We start from the raw sequence: 16572 nt of genomic DNA, 5'->3' as shown, positions 1-16572 counted from the left end.
GGCAAAGTCTAACCTGGCCTTCTTGTTCTTGGTCTCAATCTTGTTCTAGACCCTCTGTATAAGCTTGATTAAAAAAAATTGGGAGAAAAAAAAATACAGCCCCACCTCCAGAAAAATTGTCTAGATGTTGTAAAGTATTTTTCTTAACCAAGGAAAGAATGATCTCTTCCCACAGTTCAGTTATATTCTTTTGGTGTTGCTGAGCTGGCCAGTTCATTCTTTCTTTTCAAGAATCACGTCTGCCAGAATGGTGATTTGGCCAGTCTTAAAGTTTTTTGTCATCATACTAAAAGGTTTTGACTTGGACAGAATGTGAAAACAAAATGTCTCTTCTTCTGTGCTTGTAGAAATTGTCGATTTGCATAACCGAGATTAAGATGCAACTTTTGCAGAAACATCTAAATTATAGTGTTTCCTTCCAATCAGGTCAATGAATTCTTAATTTATTCATTAATATGTGAACATTTTCTTCTGCTTATCCAATTTGGAAAGCATGTTATTTTCTTAATACTTCTGCAATATTTATCTTACTTGTTTTAAGTCATCATCGTTTTACAACGTCGAAACATCATCACACCACACACAAAACCTGAACCCTATCTCTAGGCCTGTAACCCTGATACATACTAATAATTACAAGTGTGACTCACTTGCAGTGTTGAACCTGGACAAACCTTATGCTGATTCAGGAACAACGCTAATTATTTCATACCAGTTATATTAGATACACCCTGTGCAAACAGTTTCATCTCCAGTGATTTTTTATCTTCAGTTGCTCTGTTACTTTAATGCATTTCTATATATATACCATATTTCTTAGATTTTCAGGGCCGAGTACAATAACTTTAGTTTTATCTGAACTTAGAAGCAGAACATTATAGGCCATATAGGTCTTTATGTCATTCTTGCAGTTTAACTAATTGGTGTGTGTTATCTGACTTCACAGTGAAAATGTATGCTATGTCTTCTAATGATACTGCCCAAGGGAAGAATGTATAATGTAAACAGAATTGGTCCCAGCACCGAACCCTGTGGAACTCCATAATTGACCTGTGAAGAGGATTCTCCATGTACATGAACAAATTGGAGTCTATTAGATAGATATGATACAAACCCACTGCAACGCAATACCTGTAATGCCTACAACGTGCTCTAATCGCTCTAATAGAACTATTCCTCTGCAGATGAGCAGTTAGCTGTTTGACAACTACTCTTTCAAGGATTTTGAGATCAAGGGAAGGTTGGAGATTGGCCTATAATTAGCTATTACAGCTGGGTCTAGAGATGGCTTTTTAAATAAAGGTTTAACTACTGCCAGCTTGAAGGCCTGTGGTACATAGCTGATTATTAGAGATAGGTTGATCATATTTAAGATTGAAGGATTATTTAATGGCAGGACTTCTTTGAGTGGTTTTGTAGGAATGGGGTCTAAAAGACATGTTGATGGTTTGGAGGAAGTAATTATTGAAGTTAACTCAGAAAGATCAATTGGAGAAAAAGACTCAATGAATATCAATGGTACTAAAAGTAGCCACACATCTTTGAGATGATTATGAGTATTTTTTTTCTCTAATGGTTACATTATATTTGTGAAGAAGTTCATGAAGTCATTACTAGTTAACACTAAAGTAATAGTTGGCTCAGCAGTACTCTGACCTTTTTTTCTTTTTTTTTTTTAGCCTGGCTTCAGTGCTAAAAAGAAACCTAGGGTTGTTCTTATTTCCTTGAATCAGTGATGAATAGTAAGATGTTCTAGCTTTAAGGAGGGCTTTCTTATAAAGCAGCAAACTATTTCTCCAGGCTAAAGGATGATCTTCTAAATTTGCGACACGCCATTTCCTCTCCAGCTTACGAGTTATCTGCTTTAGGCTACGTGTTTGAGAATTATACCACGGAGTCAGGTACTTCTGATTAGAGACCTTAGTTTTCAGCGGAGCTACAGTATCCAGAGTCGTACGTAGTGAGGAGGCAAAATTATTAACAAGATAATCAACCTCTTTTGGAGTAACGTTCAGGTAGCTGCTATGCTCTATGTTGGTACAGGGTATTGAAGATGACAACAGTAGGTGGATTATATTCTTAAACTGTTTCCAGGAAACACTATTAAAGGTTCAGTTTCTATGCCATATGTTAAAACAACATCTAGAGTGTGATTAAAGTGGTGGGTGGTGTTAGAGTGAATTGTTAAATGTTGTCATTTTTATGCTTGCCAACTCTGATGAAAGGAATTCCACTGTCCTTCCCCCCAGATTCTCGAGGTTCTGGGTGGGGGGCTGTAGTGTTTTATTGCAGATACATCCTATCTGGAAGATCTGTTTCTTGTGATATTGCTCCTGCTTTTATGACCCTTTTGTCAGCAGGAGGTAACACACACATTCTTACACACACACACACACACACGTTCTTACAGAAGTTCACACATATACATACAATGCCTTGTCTTAGAACCATGTTGGCGTTGCTTTGCTGTGATGTGTTTTGTGTGAACTGTCTATTGGCGACTGTCAAGCCTTTGAGTCGCCGAGCAGCTGAATAGGGGAATAATGTTAACGCGCCCGCTGTTCAAAACATAAGTCAAAGTTCCAGATTAAAAACTTCTTTATTTGTTATCAAATCCTTAAAATCCGTAGAAAAAACAGTGATCAAAAAACATTCTAAGCTTGAGCGGTCGACTTCCCCCATCACCCACTCATTCACAAAAATTCCCTCGGCACGTGAACAGGTGATATAGCAATCACTATTACTATTACCGGCACCACGTGACCCAAAGCTACGCCTATCCACAACACTGTCTCTCAATAAAAGGCAGCGGGAGGAGGCCTGATTTGGGGTCATTGTCGTGGTGGACACAGACGAGGCCTCCCTTGCGCAAGTAATCGATCGATCCTGACTGTCTTGTTTCCTTCATGATGGATAAGTCTCTAGAATTAGCGGGGCTTGTGGAAACACAGACCCAACAGGTGGGTTCTTTTACATTTTACTAAATCTACACAGCATTTAATCTGTTAGTCTACTAACAGATTAAATGCTTTGTCGAGGCTGTCATTTTTAGTATCTACATGGATGTTAAAATTGCCCAAAATAAAGATTTTTATTCGAGCTGAGCACTAAATCAGATGAAAAGTCTGAGAAATCAAACAAACTCTGTAAGGCTCAGGTGGACAATAGATGATTACAAATAAGACTGGTTTTTGAGTCTTACATCTGACTGAGGAGCAATTACAATCTGCAACTTCCACATATGAACACCCAAACCATTTTGAACAGAGTTCTAAGTAAAATGGTAAAATCTGTCAGTTGAAACTTATTCATCTTGTGAGTATGAGAATATGAGTTTGAGACTTTTACATCATTGCGTTCTGTTAACGGTGCCCCAATAATGGGGGGTTGTGTACTTTTGATAGTGTAATAGTACATAGGTGTTCATATCATTTAAGAGCAGGAAGAACGTGTTGTGACCTTATAAGGTTTTATATGACATCTGCATGATGTTGCAATTTCACAAATGTTGGAAAAAATAAGATGTTAATCAATACATTTACATTAGATGACAGTAAAAAGGAGTCTTCAATGTGGTAAAGTTCATATAAAAACATTTAATGCAAATCTGAGATTTTTTTCCCCTTAGTTTGAAGCAATATCGAGTTATACTCTGACCTCAAAAAAAAAAAAAAAAAAAAAAAGGTAAACAAAGACTAGATATTCAATATGAAGTTGAAGGACAGCAGAACAACACCTTTAATTTACTTTTTATTGATATTGAAATCAAATGGACATTGAACAAACATGGTCAACCAACATCTGGCTAGGATCTAGTTCTCTTTAAAACCACAAATGTCTAATTTCAGTGACATAAATGTTTTATATAATGTATATATATTGCCTTCTGTATATGTACATAGGTACACGCATCAAGTACATACACTGCTGAGGTTTAAACACACATACAAATAGGTCACATTTATTGTAATGACTGGACTTCAGTTCAGTTCCTGACTAGGAGGGGGAGAGGCTTTCAAAAGAAATGCATAGTTTAACACAATATGCCACAAGCAGGCTCTACACACAGTTCAAAGTAACACACTGAATTTGGAGTTCTGTCTGGAGAGTTTGGTCCTTCAAATCAAAATCAAAAAGAAATACTTTGTACTGGACATGCTGCGGAAAGAAATGTGAATGAAACCATGTAATATCAACCCTCAAAAGTAAAAATATTAATGAGGCTGACAGATTAACACTGACAACACAGCATTATAGGAATGATATTGGTGGGGGGGTGTTGGGGGGTTGTTTGGGGGGGGGGGGGGGGGGGCGGCATTGTAAAGCACTGTAGTGTAGCTGTTGGCCCAAACAAATGTCAGCCCTTCCCTTTTAGTGTCCCAACTCACCACCCTTGCACAACTGTCACACACACCATGAGACCTTGTGTAGATCTGTCCTTGATTTCATTTTTACTAAACAACAAGGGAAACAAAGTCTTGACTGATTTATTAAAGAGGTGTATAGGTAAAATCTTTAAGGGGCAGACAATAGTGAGCAGGTACATCAAGGCTAATCTTTACAGCCCTGCCGGGAGGAAATACATCAGGGTAAGGCAAGTGACTATACCCTTTGAGGTGGGGAAACAAGGCTGTGCATGACTGACAGATATGGACACAGGGGTGTAAGTGCCCCTTGATATCAGAATACAAATGGAGGGGCATGAGTAGTTGGTTTCGTTGACGTGTCATGGAAAAAGATGATATGGAATAATTTCCCGAGCAGCCTTTGGTGTCTAGCGGACTAGTGGGGACTGCTTCAGGGAGATGAGGACTGAACGCATGCGGGACACATCCTTAGCCTGCTTGCTGGACTTGGGATTAAAGTCACAGAGCCGTGCCACCCGCTCCCACTCTGTGCCTGGGTTGTTCTCATCCAGATCTGAAATCATGGCTTCCTCAGCCGCCCTGTAAGCATTAAAGGAGGAAAAGACATAGAAGAGCGAGCCCATCAGTGTGTGAAGTTGTGAGATACACAGCTGTGCAGCCCTGAAAAAGATCTCTGCTGACTAACACCACATACAAGTTCTTTAGACAAAGTCAGAGGCGCCAACAGTGAAATTTTGACTCAAGTTCTCAGTTTTGGTTACACTGACACTGAAATTGAACTTTAAGCCTGGCATTAAAAACTCAGTTTTTCCATCTGATTTTGTCTGGGTTGGACTTTTTTAGTTCAGCAGCATCTACCTCAGGGCTGGACAGTCCAATCACTACACACAAACATCCATCTATCTTTACTCCCAAAACTGAGTAATCAACAAGGAACAAGCTTTCCTGGCTTCATTACCTGTGGCATGCCCCCCACTTTACAGAATACAGCAAGTCACCTGTATATTCTACTCTCAACAACATCAGGGGGAGATATATACACAACAATGAGAAATCAAGCTCAAGCCAAAAACAACCAACCCCCCCAAATAATAATAATAATAATAATAATAATAATAATAATAATAATAAACACAACAACAATAATAATAACAACAATAAATTAAGAAAAATGTATTTCTGGCTGGGTAAAAGTGCTGTTCATTAAGGAACTCAACAAGAACCAAGTATAGTGATATGTAGTTATCTGTATATTTGTCCTTGATTAATAGGAATAGTAATACATGTTGAGATTTTTAAATCAAGCCTAGCAGAACAAACAAAACAAAACAAAAAAATGCATTAGGCATGCATTGGCAAGCAGAAAAGCGGGGTGTTTCGGCTGTGGCAAGGAATGCGCTGACGTTGAAATTATGTGTCTCAAATGCCAAACAGATAATCAACTTTAAAATATTTAGGCACGGGTGTGGCTTCATTAAATCCATCAAAGACCAAAAAAGGCCTTTACAAAGATTACTTATGTAGTTAAACAAATGCAAACAAGAACAAAAATAAATAAATAAAAATAAAAAAAATTTAAATGGATCAGTTCCACTATTACAAGGCAATTTGAGATGCAAGCCACAGATATGGCTAAACTCTTGTGACACCCCACCCATAAACATGAAACTCCAATGCTATTCTTTGGTTCTACTTAAAAGGATCTTTTGTAGTCTCCACCCCACCTGAGCTAATAACTTAAACACAGTACACAAAGAAAAATAGGGCAGGTGAGAAGCTAATGAGCATTCACTTTCACAACCATCTACAATACACAAGGGACTAGAAGGACCACAACATCACAGGAGGAACATTATACCAAACTCTAAGCTCTGGATCTAACTCTTGTGCTATTCAACTGGGTACCTCTGCAATGCACTATAAACACATACACAGACAGAACTGCATCTAACCCCTGTGAAAATGATAAAGTATTTTGAAATTCTGGGGTTTTATATTTTTACTTAACTGGTCTAGGCGGTAGCAAGGATGGTTAATATGTGTGCTTTAAGGTGCATAGGAAAAGAAAACAGGGAGAAACAGTTTCACAAGTCAGAATTTAGGAAAGAGAGAGAGAAAGAAAGAGAGAGGGGGTGAAATAAAAGACAACAAAAATGAGCTCAAATGCAGATGTTTAAAGTCAGCATGCAAAAGCAACATTTTTCTTTTGGCTTTATTTTTTCTAAAAATGAAAATGATTAGTGTGCAGCCTTTGGTTTGCTGAACTTAACTGATCTTCTATGTTTTCTATAAATAAAATATCAGCTTATCAATCTGTAAAGTTAATCAATTTAACCATCTGCATCATCTCAGTAATCTGATCTACAGAGTCCAACAGCTCACTTCTTCTATATCTATTTTTCATGAATTATAAACACACAATGTTCCTACATTTGTAAATAACACTCCAATTCTCACTTCCTCCGAGTAGTAGGTATCATAGAGTGACACCAATCAGATGGAGGAAGAGGAGCGATTAAGATTCAGTGTCATTCTGCAATACTAAGACTAAAATTTCATTCTGTGTTTAGGTGAGTACAAGATAACAATAAGTTGTCTGTGAAGGTTCTCAGTCATCCAGGTCATCGTAGTCAAAGGAGCTTGCAAAGAAAAGCATCTGGACTTGAAGTTGCTTGAAGACGTTTCACCTCTCATCCGAGAAGCTTCTTCAGTTCTAAGGTCAAATGGTGGAGAGTCCCAGATTTAAACCGAGTGGGAGTGTCCCCCAACAGAGGGACAAAAGGACCCCCTGATGATCCTCTAATCGCCTGAGCCAAGGTGTGAAACTGGGTGTGGGTCCCAATCAGCCAGAGTTTCGGGTGAGCTCATTGTGAAACCTAGCCCCACCTTATCATGCGAATTCCTGAGGTCAGATGGCCCAGGATGTGAGTGGGCGTTAACGCCATCAAGCAACTTAAAGAAGTCCAGACGCATAACAATAAGTTGGAAAGCTTCACGGGTGTGCACATTTTGAGAAAAGGACTATTCAAATAACACAAAGACAGCGGAAACGTGATGCTAATTTTCAGATGAGCAGCTCAACAAGAAAGAAACTAAATACTTTAAAATGTTGGAGGCAATGTAGGAATAACAAGAGGCCTGGAATTTCTTTACATGAAACCAGGTTTTGCACCAATCTAAATTCTTACATTTGGCAACTAAGCTGACAGCAACAAAACGTGCACACTACAATGAAGGCTAATGGATACACCCAAGTAATTTGATAGCAGAACCAAAGGCTGCACAGCTCAAGCTATTCGATAGCTAGCTGGGCGTATCAGCAGGTCATCTTAACATTCTAATAAAGCATGAACACAGCTCAGTTTGAAGCAGTTGTGTATCCACGATTTGATATCTTCACATTTCTTATAGATAAAAATTATTACTAAATTACTACTGCCTGGAAACAAACTCCAGGCTCATTCAGCATTTAAGAAAAAACCTGGCATGTGTTTCTAAATAATTACGGTTTTCTTAATTATTTATATGCTATCTGATGTTTATATAATACTAAGAAACCTCAAAAGTACCATTGTGAAGTGAAATGATTTACCGTCTACACAAAGTTTGCTGCTTCAGTTTAGCAATTTCCTTCTTTGCCGTGAAAACAAACGAATACGAGAGAAAAAAAGCGCTTCAATTCCAGAGTTTGAAATCTGAGAGAAGGACAGATTTCCTATCCTGAAACAAACGTAATTCATGGGGAAACGGTATGGCATTCACCCAATAAAGAATGCTACCAAAACATCCTGCAACAGCAACTTCTTCCAACCACCCAAGAACAGTTTGGTGAATAACAATGCCTTTGCCAGAATGATGGAATACCATACCGTAAGGCCAAAGTGATAACTAAGTGGCTCAGGGAACAAAACATTGAAATTTAAGGTACATGACCAGGAAACTATCCAGACCTTAATCCAATTGAGAACGTGTGGTCAATCCTCAAGATGTGGGTGAACAAGCAAAAAACCTGCTAACTGTGACAAACTCCAAGCAGTGATTATGAAAGAATGTGTTGCCATCACTCAGGATTTGGCCCAGAAGTCGACTGACAGCATGCCCGGGCGACTGCAGAGGCCTTGAAAAAGAAGAGCCAGCAAATATTGACTCTTTGCATAAAGTTGATGTAATTATCAATAAAAGCCTGTGAAACTTATGAAGTGCTTGCAATTGTACTTGTTTACATCACAGAAACAACTGAGAAAAAAAAAAAAAATCTAAAAACAATGAAGCAGCAAACTTTGAAAACCAGTAAGTGTGTCATTCTCGAAACTTTTGGCCATGATTATAATATATGAGATTAAGGAAAAGAAAAACCACACACAATTGCTTCAAACCATCTCTACATATCTTACTTGTAAGTAAAACAAGAAAGCCAACATTAATAAAGTTGTTAAGTGGAAAAAAAACCCCAAAACATTTTCATTAATTTTTACGCAGTTGGTTTAAGCAGGTGTTAATTGTTAGAAATTTATGAAATGCATTTGGATAATGAATTGCTGAAGAGAATAAAAGAGAAATGATTGAGAAATTAACATGGGCACAGTTGTGAAAGTATTAATTTGATTTCCATGGATGTGATGGCATGCGTTACTGAAATATACCGACAGGCATCAACTCACAAATGCCATGCAGATGATATGGATATGGAGTTCAAATTATAAATGCAGTTTATATTTGAAAAAAGTTCAAGCTGGATAGGCAAAGTAACGATTATGAATACAGGCATTTCAAATGTATGACTGAAGGAGAAAGTAACACAAGAAGGTAAACTGATGCTCTAACTAAAGATATGTGTGATGTCAATGGTTGTTGACAATGGGGAAAAAAACAAAACAAATAAACAATAAGAGGAGGATGTTAGTTGGAGCAACATACACATAACCAATGAGCTCAGAGAAGGGTTGCTTGTAGAAGTCTTCATCCAACACCCTGGACAAATATCCACCCAAACGACAGAGCAGCAAGAAGGCAGGAGAAAAGAGAGAAAGCGGTAAAAGGGAGAAGAAGAATGAAAACACAAGCACTGCAAGTTACCATACAATAATATGCTTAGGGATATAATCAATCAGGTGTTTGATCAGTGTCAGAGGGATTTAAAGACTGTTTAAATTAAGTTTTACATGTTTAATGCCATGGCACCAGTCATGCACAACACACTTTTAGCTCTTCATACCTCTCTCACATTTTGAATACTTGACACATTTTTAACTAATTAGCCAAATAGTGGAATCTCTTAACCCAGTATGTTATAGCTATAACAATAAGCGTAACCCCACATCGGTGCATGCAACGCTGTAAGAAAAATCATGTGACAGGTGAAACAGCTGCTGTGCTAGACAGCAGTGCAGTGTCTGACACGTAAGCGCAACTTTTGAATCATTCGCATTTGTGCTGAGGAGTAGACGAGACCACTTTAAGTGCCATTTGTGTTTTTAAATTTTTGGCTTGTCATCACCCACTACACAAAAGGACCATGGAGGAAAAAGAACATTTTTCCAGTCTGGGATCATTTAACTCTTCCGTCTCCGCCCACATACACAAGAAAGAAGAAAAAAAAAAAAGATTTTGGTGAATTCTGCATTTGGCATACTATATTATTCAATTACATTATTTTGTTATAATCAAATGAATTGGACTATATCACCAGCTGGTTACATAAAGAAGGACCCTTCACTCATTTAGTGTTCAGAACCTAGTTCAGTCTCTCTCCACACTGCCTGCAATGCACTGTTAAGTCCAGTAGATGTCGCTATTAATGAACACCTCAACACCCCATCGACACAATAGGGGTAATGTGCTACACACTCCATGAGGCACCATCTATCTGTCACTATTGTATAGGTATACCTCTGGAGTATATCGGGTTATAAGACATGCGATCTCAATTTATTCTTTTTTTTTTCTTTCATTTTTTAAACCCATTACCCTGTTCTACACCTTATACGTTTCTGAAGCCAGAATACGGTAAAAGGAGCTCTGCAGATTACCTCGAAAACTGTTAGTCACCCACAGGATGTGTCGTGAGATGTCATGACCTTTTTAGTAAATTACCTGCATCAAGTCATGAATGCAAAAGTAGAGATGCACCGATTGACCGTTCATAAATTGGAATCAGCTTATTTTCAGTGTTTTACACCTTGCCTGGTGATCAGTCAGACTCCCATATGACCGATTATAAGCCAGTCCTTTTATGCATGTATGACTCACATATAGCAGCACAGGCTATTAGTTGCACACCCACCCACATGCTACACTGTTAGCACGGAAGTGAGATAAGAAACAAGGGTGGCTTAATCAAAAAAAAAAAAGTTCAGAACAACAAATCTAAAGAGATATTTAAACATGGACATTTTAAAGAAACTAACAGAGGAAAAGTAGCTAAAGCTATCCAGAGCTCAGAGGCAGCCTCATGATGAGCAAAGGATCAAAGCAGTTATGAGGAAAATTACAGAGAAAAAGAAGACAATGTCTTGTTATCTGGTGAAGTCATTTCAGGTAAATATGGGTGTACAACAGCTTATTTTCAGTTAATTATTTATAATGCACTGAAGTAGTTTAAATTTTAAAAAAAGATCCTGTAATTGTCAAGTTTATTGACAATTACAGTTTATTTTACACAGAAGAAATGTGGAGTTTTGTTTGTAACTGTTGTCAGTTAAAAGCCTGCAAAAATTAGTAACGGCATATCAGAAAAACATCTAAACTGACCAAGAAAATTGCAATGGGTGCATCTCTATACAGAACCTTCCTGTGATAATAAAAGACACAGTAAAAAGTGTTTTTACCTCACAGGAGATATTTGACTCCATTTGTTTTCCTTAAAATATCATACATTAGTTATTACATTTCCAGAAATAACAGCAAATTGCATAGACTTGTCTTAGGTATTGGTAATTTTAATGACTGAAGACATGCAGTGAACAATAACTCCAGTGTCTGGGAAACTTAATACAGTGGAACCCCGACTTACGAAATAAATTCATTCCAGAGAGTCTTTCGTAAGTCAAAATTTTCGTAAGTCGAAGCACCTTTTTCCATCGCCTTTTGAGTGAGGCGATGCTGGCTGAAGACGAAGTTCTTGGTGGAGGAGGACCTCGCTCATATTTATCAATAATTTCTTTGTTTCCATCGAGAGCACTTTACGCTTCTTCTTTTTACTTGAATTACTTGCAGAAAGTTTTTTCGGCCACATTATGAATGAACGATAGGCTAATTGCAAACGAAAAGCACACGAAATAGCGCACTGCAACAACAATACGTCTTTCACGTGGAACAGCGAAACGCAAGTACGAAAGCCAAGGAGTTTCACATGATTCAGAAGGCATTGTGAGCATTCTGGGCTCAGCCAGCGGATTTCGTTACGCAGGCATTTTGCTGTACCATAGGCAGAAATATTGCCGTTAAGTGCTTTCGTAACTTGAATTTTTCGTTAAATGGGGTCTTTGTAAGCCGGGGTTCCACCGTATTTTTTGGACCATAAGGGGCACTGTCGATAAATGGGTCCATTTTCATACACAAGTCGCCCCAGATTATAAGGCGCACTGTCGATTTTTGAGCAAATTAAAGGATTTTAAGTGCGCCTTTTAGTGCGAAAAATAAGGCAAGTGGAGGTCAAATAGCATTTTAACTAAAAAGGTGGTGAAAAACCACATGAGATTTCCCCTTAGAGAGAATGGATTTTCTTTAAAATATGAACCTGTAGACAACTGAAAAAAAAAAACTGATGCCACACACAAATGGGGACACCAGCATACTGTGTTTCTTGAAATTCAAGGATAGGTTATTCCGATTCTTCCTGAAAAAACAACATATGGATACAAATTTCAGTAATTAGTTGTAAACTTACTCAAGGGCACAGAAGTTGAGTGACCGGATGGCCATCATTTCTTCCCCTGCCACAACTGACAGATCTACACTCTTTTTAAGCCGGGATAACTCACATATCCCCACAGTCTTCTTTCATTTTTATTGATCTTCCATCCTGTTTCTATGCGTCCAGGACTACAGTACCTGTTATTGGTTTTGGTTTTCTCCAGCTGCTCATTCTGCCTGGCATGCCATTCCTCCAGCTCCACCTTGGCCTTCTCCTTCCATTCTGTCTCCTGCTGGCGAGAGTTAGCATCTGCAGAAGTAAATGCAAAAATACAGAAATCACACACAAGAGCAGAGACTGATAAAAGAATAAACATCCCCAAAAAGATGATAAACATAATGATGTGAAAGGAAACAGGGACAGAAATAATTGGTTAACACTGTATGTGGAATATCCAGTAAAAGAAGGTCATTTAGACAGAAAAATTATACAACAATATTTCAATAAAAAAAATCTGTGATAATATTTCTGATGATACTTGCATACAGTGACACAACAAACAAGTTGATGTTACAAAAGGTACTAAATTGTTATAAGGATCTAATGCTTAGCAATCAGAGATGCCTGGGGTTCTCACACTGTCACTCACAGAGAAAGTAAACCCCTTGCATTGCTATAGCATTGGTATTGAAACATGATAATTTATATCATGTAAAAATTGTTACCAATATTATTGTTGACAGCACAGCCCAAATCTCCACCTTTACTTATCACATCTCACAGATCAGTGTTCTGTCCTACCCTATAATAAAGCGTTCTTCTGGGTGCTTACCTAGCTCCTCCAGCCTCTCTCTTTGCTCCTCCCTCCACTTACGTAGACTTTCTGGTTCAGCCTGCAGTCGGTCTGCATTAGAAATTGCTGCATAGGCATCTGATGGACCATTGCTTTCCTGAAAAAGGAGCAAAATGGTAAGCACAGTTTACAGTTTTATCAATATTTTCAATGATTTGGCTATTTATCCATTCATGTTCAGTGTTTCATTTTTCTAACCCGTATGTGAAAGTTGTAATTAAAGTGGAATTGGCTTCCCCACCCCCCAATACGCATACCGTACATGTACTCTTAGAACATTCTCTCACTGACAGGAAAGGAAGAAATGTTGCAATGACAGCACAGGAAAAGGAAGCTGAAGTGACTAACAGACAAATATTCAAAAGCTCGGCTACTAAAAATCACTGTTACGGTGTTAAAAGGAAATTAGTATTTTCCACAATGACGCACACAGTGAAAATTCTGCAGAATTGATATATAAACATTTCGAGCAAATCTTAGTATTCAAGTAAATGAATTTCAAGGATAATTGCTGTTTGTTATATTTATATAACAAACAGCAATTATCCTTGAAATCAAGGAACATAACTAAAATGAAGTGTGTCAAGAAGCAAAGAAGTTTAAATCCAAACATGAGAATCTTCAGTGTCATGTTTTTAAACTGATGCTAGTAAGCTGTACAGAGTGAATTTTTTTTTTTTTTTTTAAATAAATCACCCCCTTTCACCTTTACTGAAGGCCAATTGCCTGCCATCAGGCACTACTTTGAGTCACTGAACTGGTTGCAGGTCATCCATGAGCAGCCATGGTGCTGAAAGTCTGCAGTCTGACCAATTTCAAATAGGTCTGTACCAGAAAAGGCCCCTCTCATTGTTGTATATCAATGGGCCCTGTACTATGAAGCAACTTCAACACACTGAGGGTATCTTTTTGTTTTGTAGATTCAAATCCTTCTTTATGGTGCAGGCATTTAGTACAAACCATCCTTTTCATCCCTCTATTTATTCTTCCTTTAACACTATACGTTAGTGCATACACAAACAATTTCTGTATTAAAATATTTTAATCCTTTGTGCACTTATACACACAAAACACAGAGGAACAAACACAAGGTGATTTCCAACATGATAACTAAAGAGCAGATGACATTACCCCATGAAGCTCTCCATTGATGGCACCATCTAAAACAGGTAGAGGTGAGACTGCAGTTAGAAATCAAACAGACAAATAAAGGCATAAACATGACAAAACATCTTGAAATATTAAATGTCCTAAAAGAGATAGTTACCATGCCGTGAACTTGTCTAACGGAGCACCAATTACTGTTGCTAAATGCACTCCTGTTTCGTAATAATGGATGTCAGCATTTCTGACCAACAATTCCTACAACTGAGGCCATACTAGATTGGAGGAAATGAGTAAATCATGAGCAAAGGTTGTTAAGCTGTGCCCGTTTCCTAAGTGGCTGACACAAACTGCTGTAAATGTAGCCGCAAGCAATCAAGTTAATTGGAAAGCAACGAGTGGCAGTGCCAGCAGCAGCAGCTTATTTCAGCATAAAATAGCATGTATTAATAAAGGACTTCAAGTTTCACCTGTACGTGTTCCTTGTGAGTTCAAAGTAATCTTACACAGGTTAATATCAACGCTAACCATGTCCACTTGGCTAATCTGCTAGCTCAGTTAGCCTTAGCTTTAGTGTCCATTCAGGGCCAAAATAGCGTCTAGATTAACCGCATGTTGAACGTTTAGTTACACATACACAAAATCCTCGATCACTAATGACGCCAAACAGACAACATACAGCGACATTCTCTTCGCTTGAGCATAACAGCCACGCACCGTTAGTGTCTCCTAGCGAAGAGGGGACATCTCCACTGTCCAAGATGCTGAAGCCTTCGTCGTTTTCAATGCCCGCAATTTCGCTTTCCTGCTGGGCCAGGAAAGCGGCAGCGGGGTCCTCCTCCGAGCCGACACCGTTTCCAGCACTGGGCGCGTTCAGCATGTCAAAATCGTCCATGTTGTCTGTAGTGATAGAGGGATAAAAGTGTGAAACAACGAGCAGGTGTAGCACCACTGAAACCGATGAGACCAGCAGGAAGAAGGACGAAAGGGGAAAAACGGTGAAAGCTGGCGTAGCGGAAACAGCAGTGTAACCAATCACAAGCAAGAATGGATTACTGGCAGTAGTCATGGCCAATCATGTAACAACTTTCTCATAACGGGACCAATCAAATATTTGAAAGCGTTTCATGCGGATCCCATGACCTGCTGGGTGCTGCTGTCAGAAATAGAGAAAAATCTGCAGTATTTTTTTTAATCTGCTGCACGTTTAACAGACAACTGTTTGCATAGCCATGATTGGGAATTCGTCAGATAAGAAAAATAAAATTAAAATTTCAGCATTTTTTTCTGTTTTATTTCCTCAGGTTTTTCGTTTACCCTCTAACTTTACAAGGCCTGTTATTGATTTAACTCCCTGATATTGCTTAACCCTTATATTGGAAAATTGTCTTGAACTGTCCTATTCGATCACAGACCGTTATTCCAATTATTTTAGTCTTAGGACTAAGACTTCTGTCGTCTTCTGTCAAAAAGTTTTCCAGCTTGCTCTTCATAACCCTGGCAGCAGTTGTGTCCAACCCCAGTATAATTCCGCGCTGGTTAATTATTCACAGTTCTGACAGTATCAAAGGGCTCAGGTGGCAAGCGTTCACCTGACTCAGGTTATATAGCTGGGTGCAACTGCTGTTTTAAAACAGGAATACTATCGGAGTTACTCAGGGAAGACTTAAACTATTAGTTTGTTTATTTTTATAGTAATTGAAAGATAACATTAAAAGAAGTTCCAAAACTCCACCACAACTTATTTGAATTACTAATACATATGCTGAGTGAACTGTACACTACTGAAATATGAATTACTTTACTGACAAAAGACTATATTATCATGGCCATGACTTCTCCATGCAAAATCGCCCTTTACAATGCTTTTACCTAAATTAATATTATGCTGCAATTTACTGTATCAGCTAGGCAACTCCAGGCCTCAAGTGCTGGTGTCCTGGAGGTTTTAGATGTGTCCATGATCCATCACAGCTGATTTAAAGGGCTAAATGACTCCTCAGCATTTCTTGAAGTTCTCCAGAGGCCTGGAAATGAACTAATCATTTGATTCAGGTGTGTTAACCCAGGGTGCAATCTAAAACCAGCAGGACACCGGCACTCGAGGCCTGGAGTTGCCTACCCCTGAGCTAAACTCACAGTATTCACAGTTTCACAGGTGATAGCTTTGCACAATAGTTGCAATCTCTTAAACAATACATTTAAGACAGTCAGTTATGTTTATGACTACAAGCTGGTATGCCCTAAACACCCCTATTTAACTACTGTTGCAATCTACATTGTGGAAGTAGTTGCTAAACTAAGTAAAGATTTTTTTAAAAGTCCATCATTATTTTAGACAGGAAGCCTCTTCAAGCACATTCACAAAAATTAACTGCTACAACTACAAAGCA

General features: G+C 38.4%; 1 protein-coding gene across 3 annotated transcripts; it reads right to left on the bottom strand.

Moving 5' to 3' along the window:
* Positions 1 to 3731: 3731 nt before the first annotated feature.
* On the bottom strand, positions 3732 to 15187 carry clta (clathrin, light chain A). Of its 3 annotated transcripts, XM_087841900.1 has the most exons (7): positions 14897 to 15187; positions 14207 to 14235; positions 13055 to 13172; positions 12420 to 12531; positions 9285 to 9338; positions 6376 to 6411; positions 3732 to 4946 (listed from the first exon to the last, which is right to left on the bottom strand). In XM_087841900.1, exons 1-7 carry the CDS (start codon positions 15072 to 15074, stop codon positions 4775 to 4777), a joined length of 699 nt encoding a protein of 232 aa, XP_087698026.1. In that variant the 5' UTR covers positions 15075 to 15187; the 3' UTR covers positions 3732 to 4774. The 3 variants fall into 3 exon arrangements, with proteins under 3 accessions (XP_087698026.1, XP_087698027.1, XP_087698028.1); XM_087841901.1 differs by lacking the exon at positions 6376 to 6411; XM_087841902.1 differs by lacking the exons at positions 6376 to 6411; positions 9285 to 9338 and having other exon boundaries at positions 14897 to 15185.
* Positions 15188 to 16572: the final 1385 nt, after the last annotated feature.

Source organism: Neolamprologus brichardi, chromosome 6, assembly GCF_056152115.1.
Source record: "Neolamprologus brichardi isolate AB-2024 chromosome 6, ASM5615211v1, whole genome shotgun sequence".
Lineage (NCBI taxonomy): Eukaryota > Metazoa > Chordata > Actinopteri > Cichliformes > Cichlidae > Neolamprologus > Neolamprologus brichardi.
Note: the sequence above shows the minus strand (reverse complement) of the source record. Positions and strands in the feature narration are given on the sequence as shown.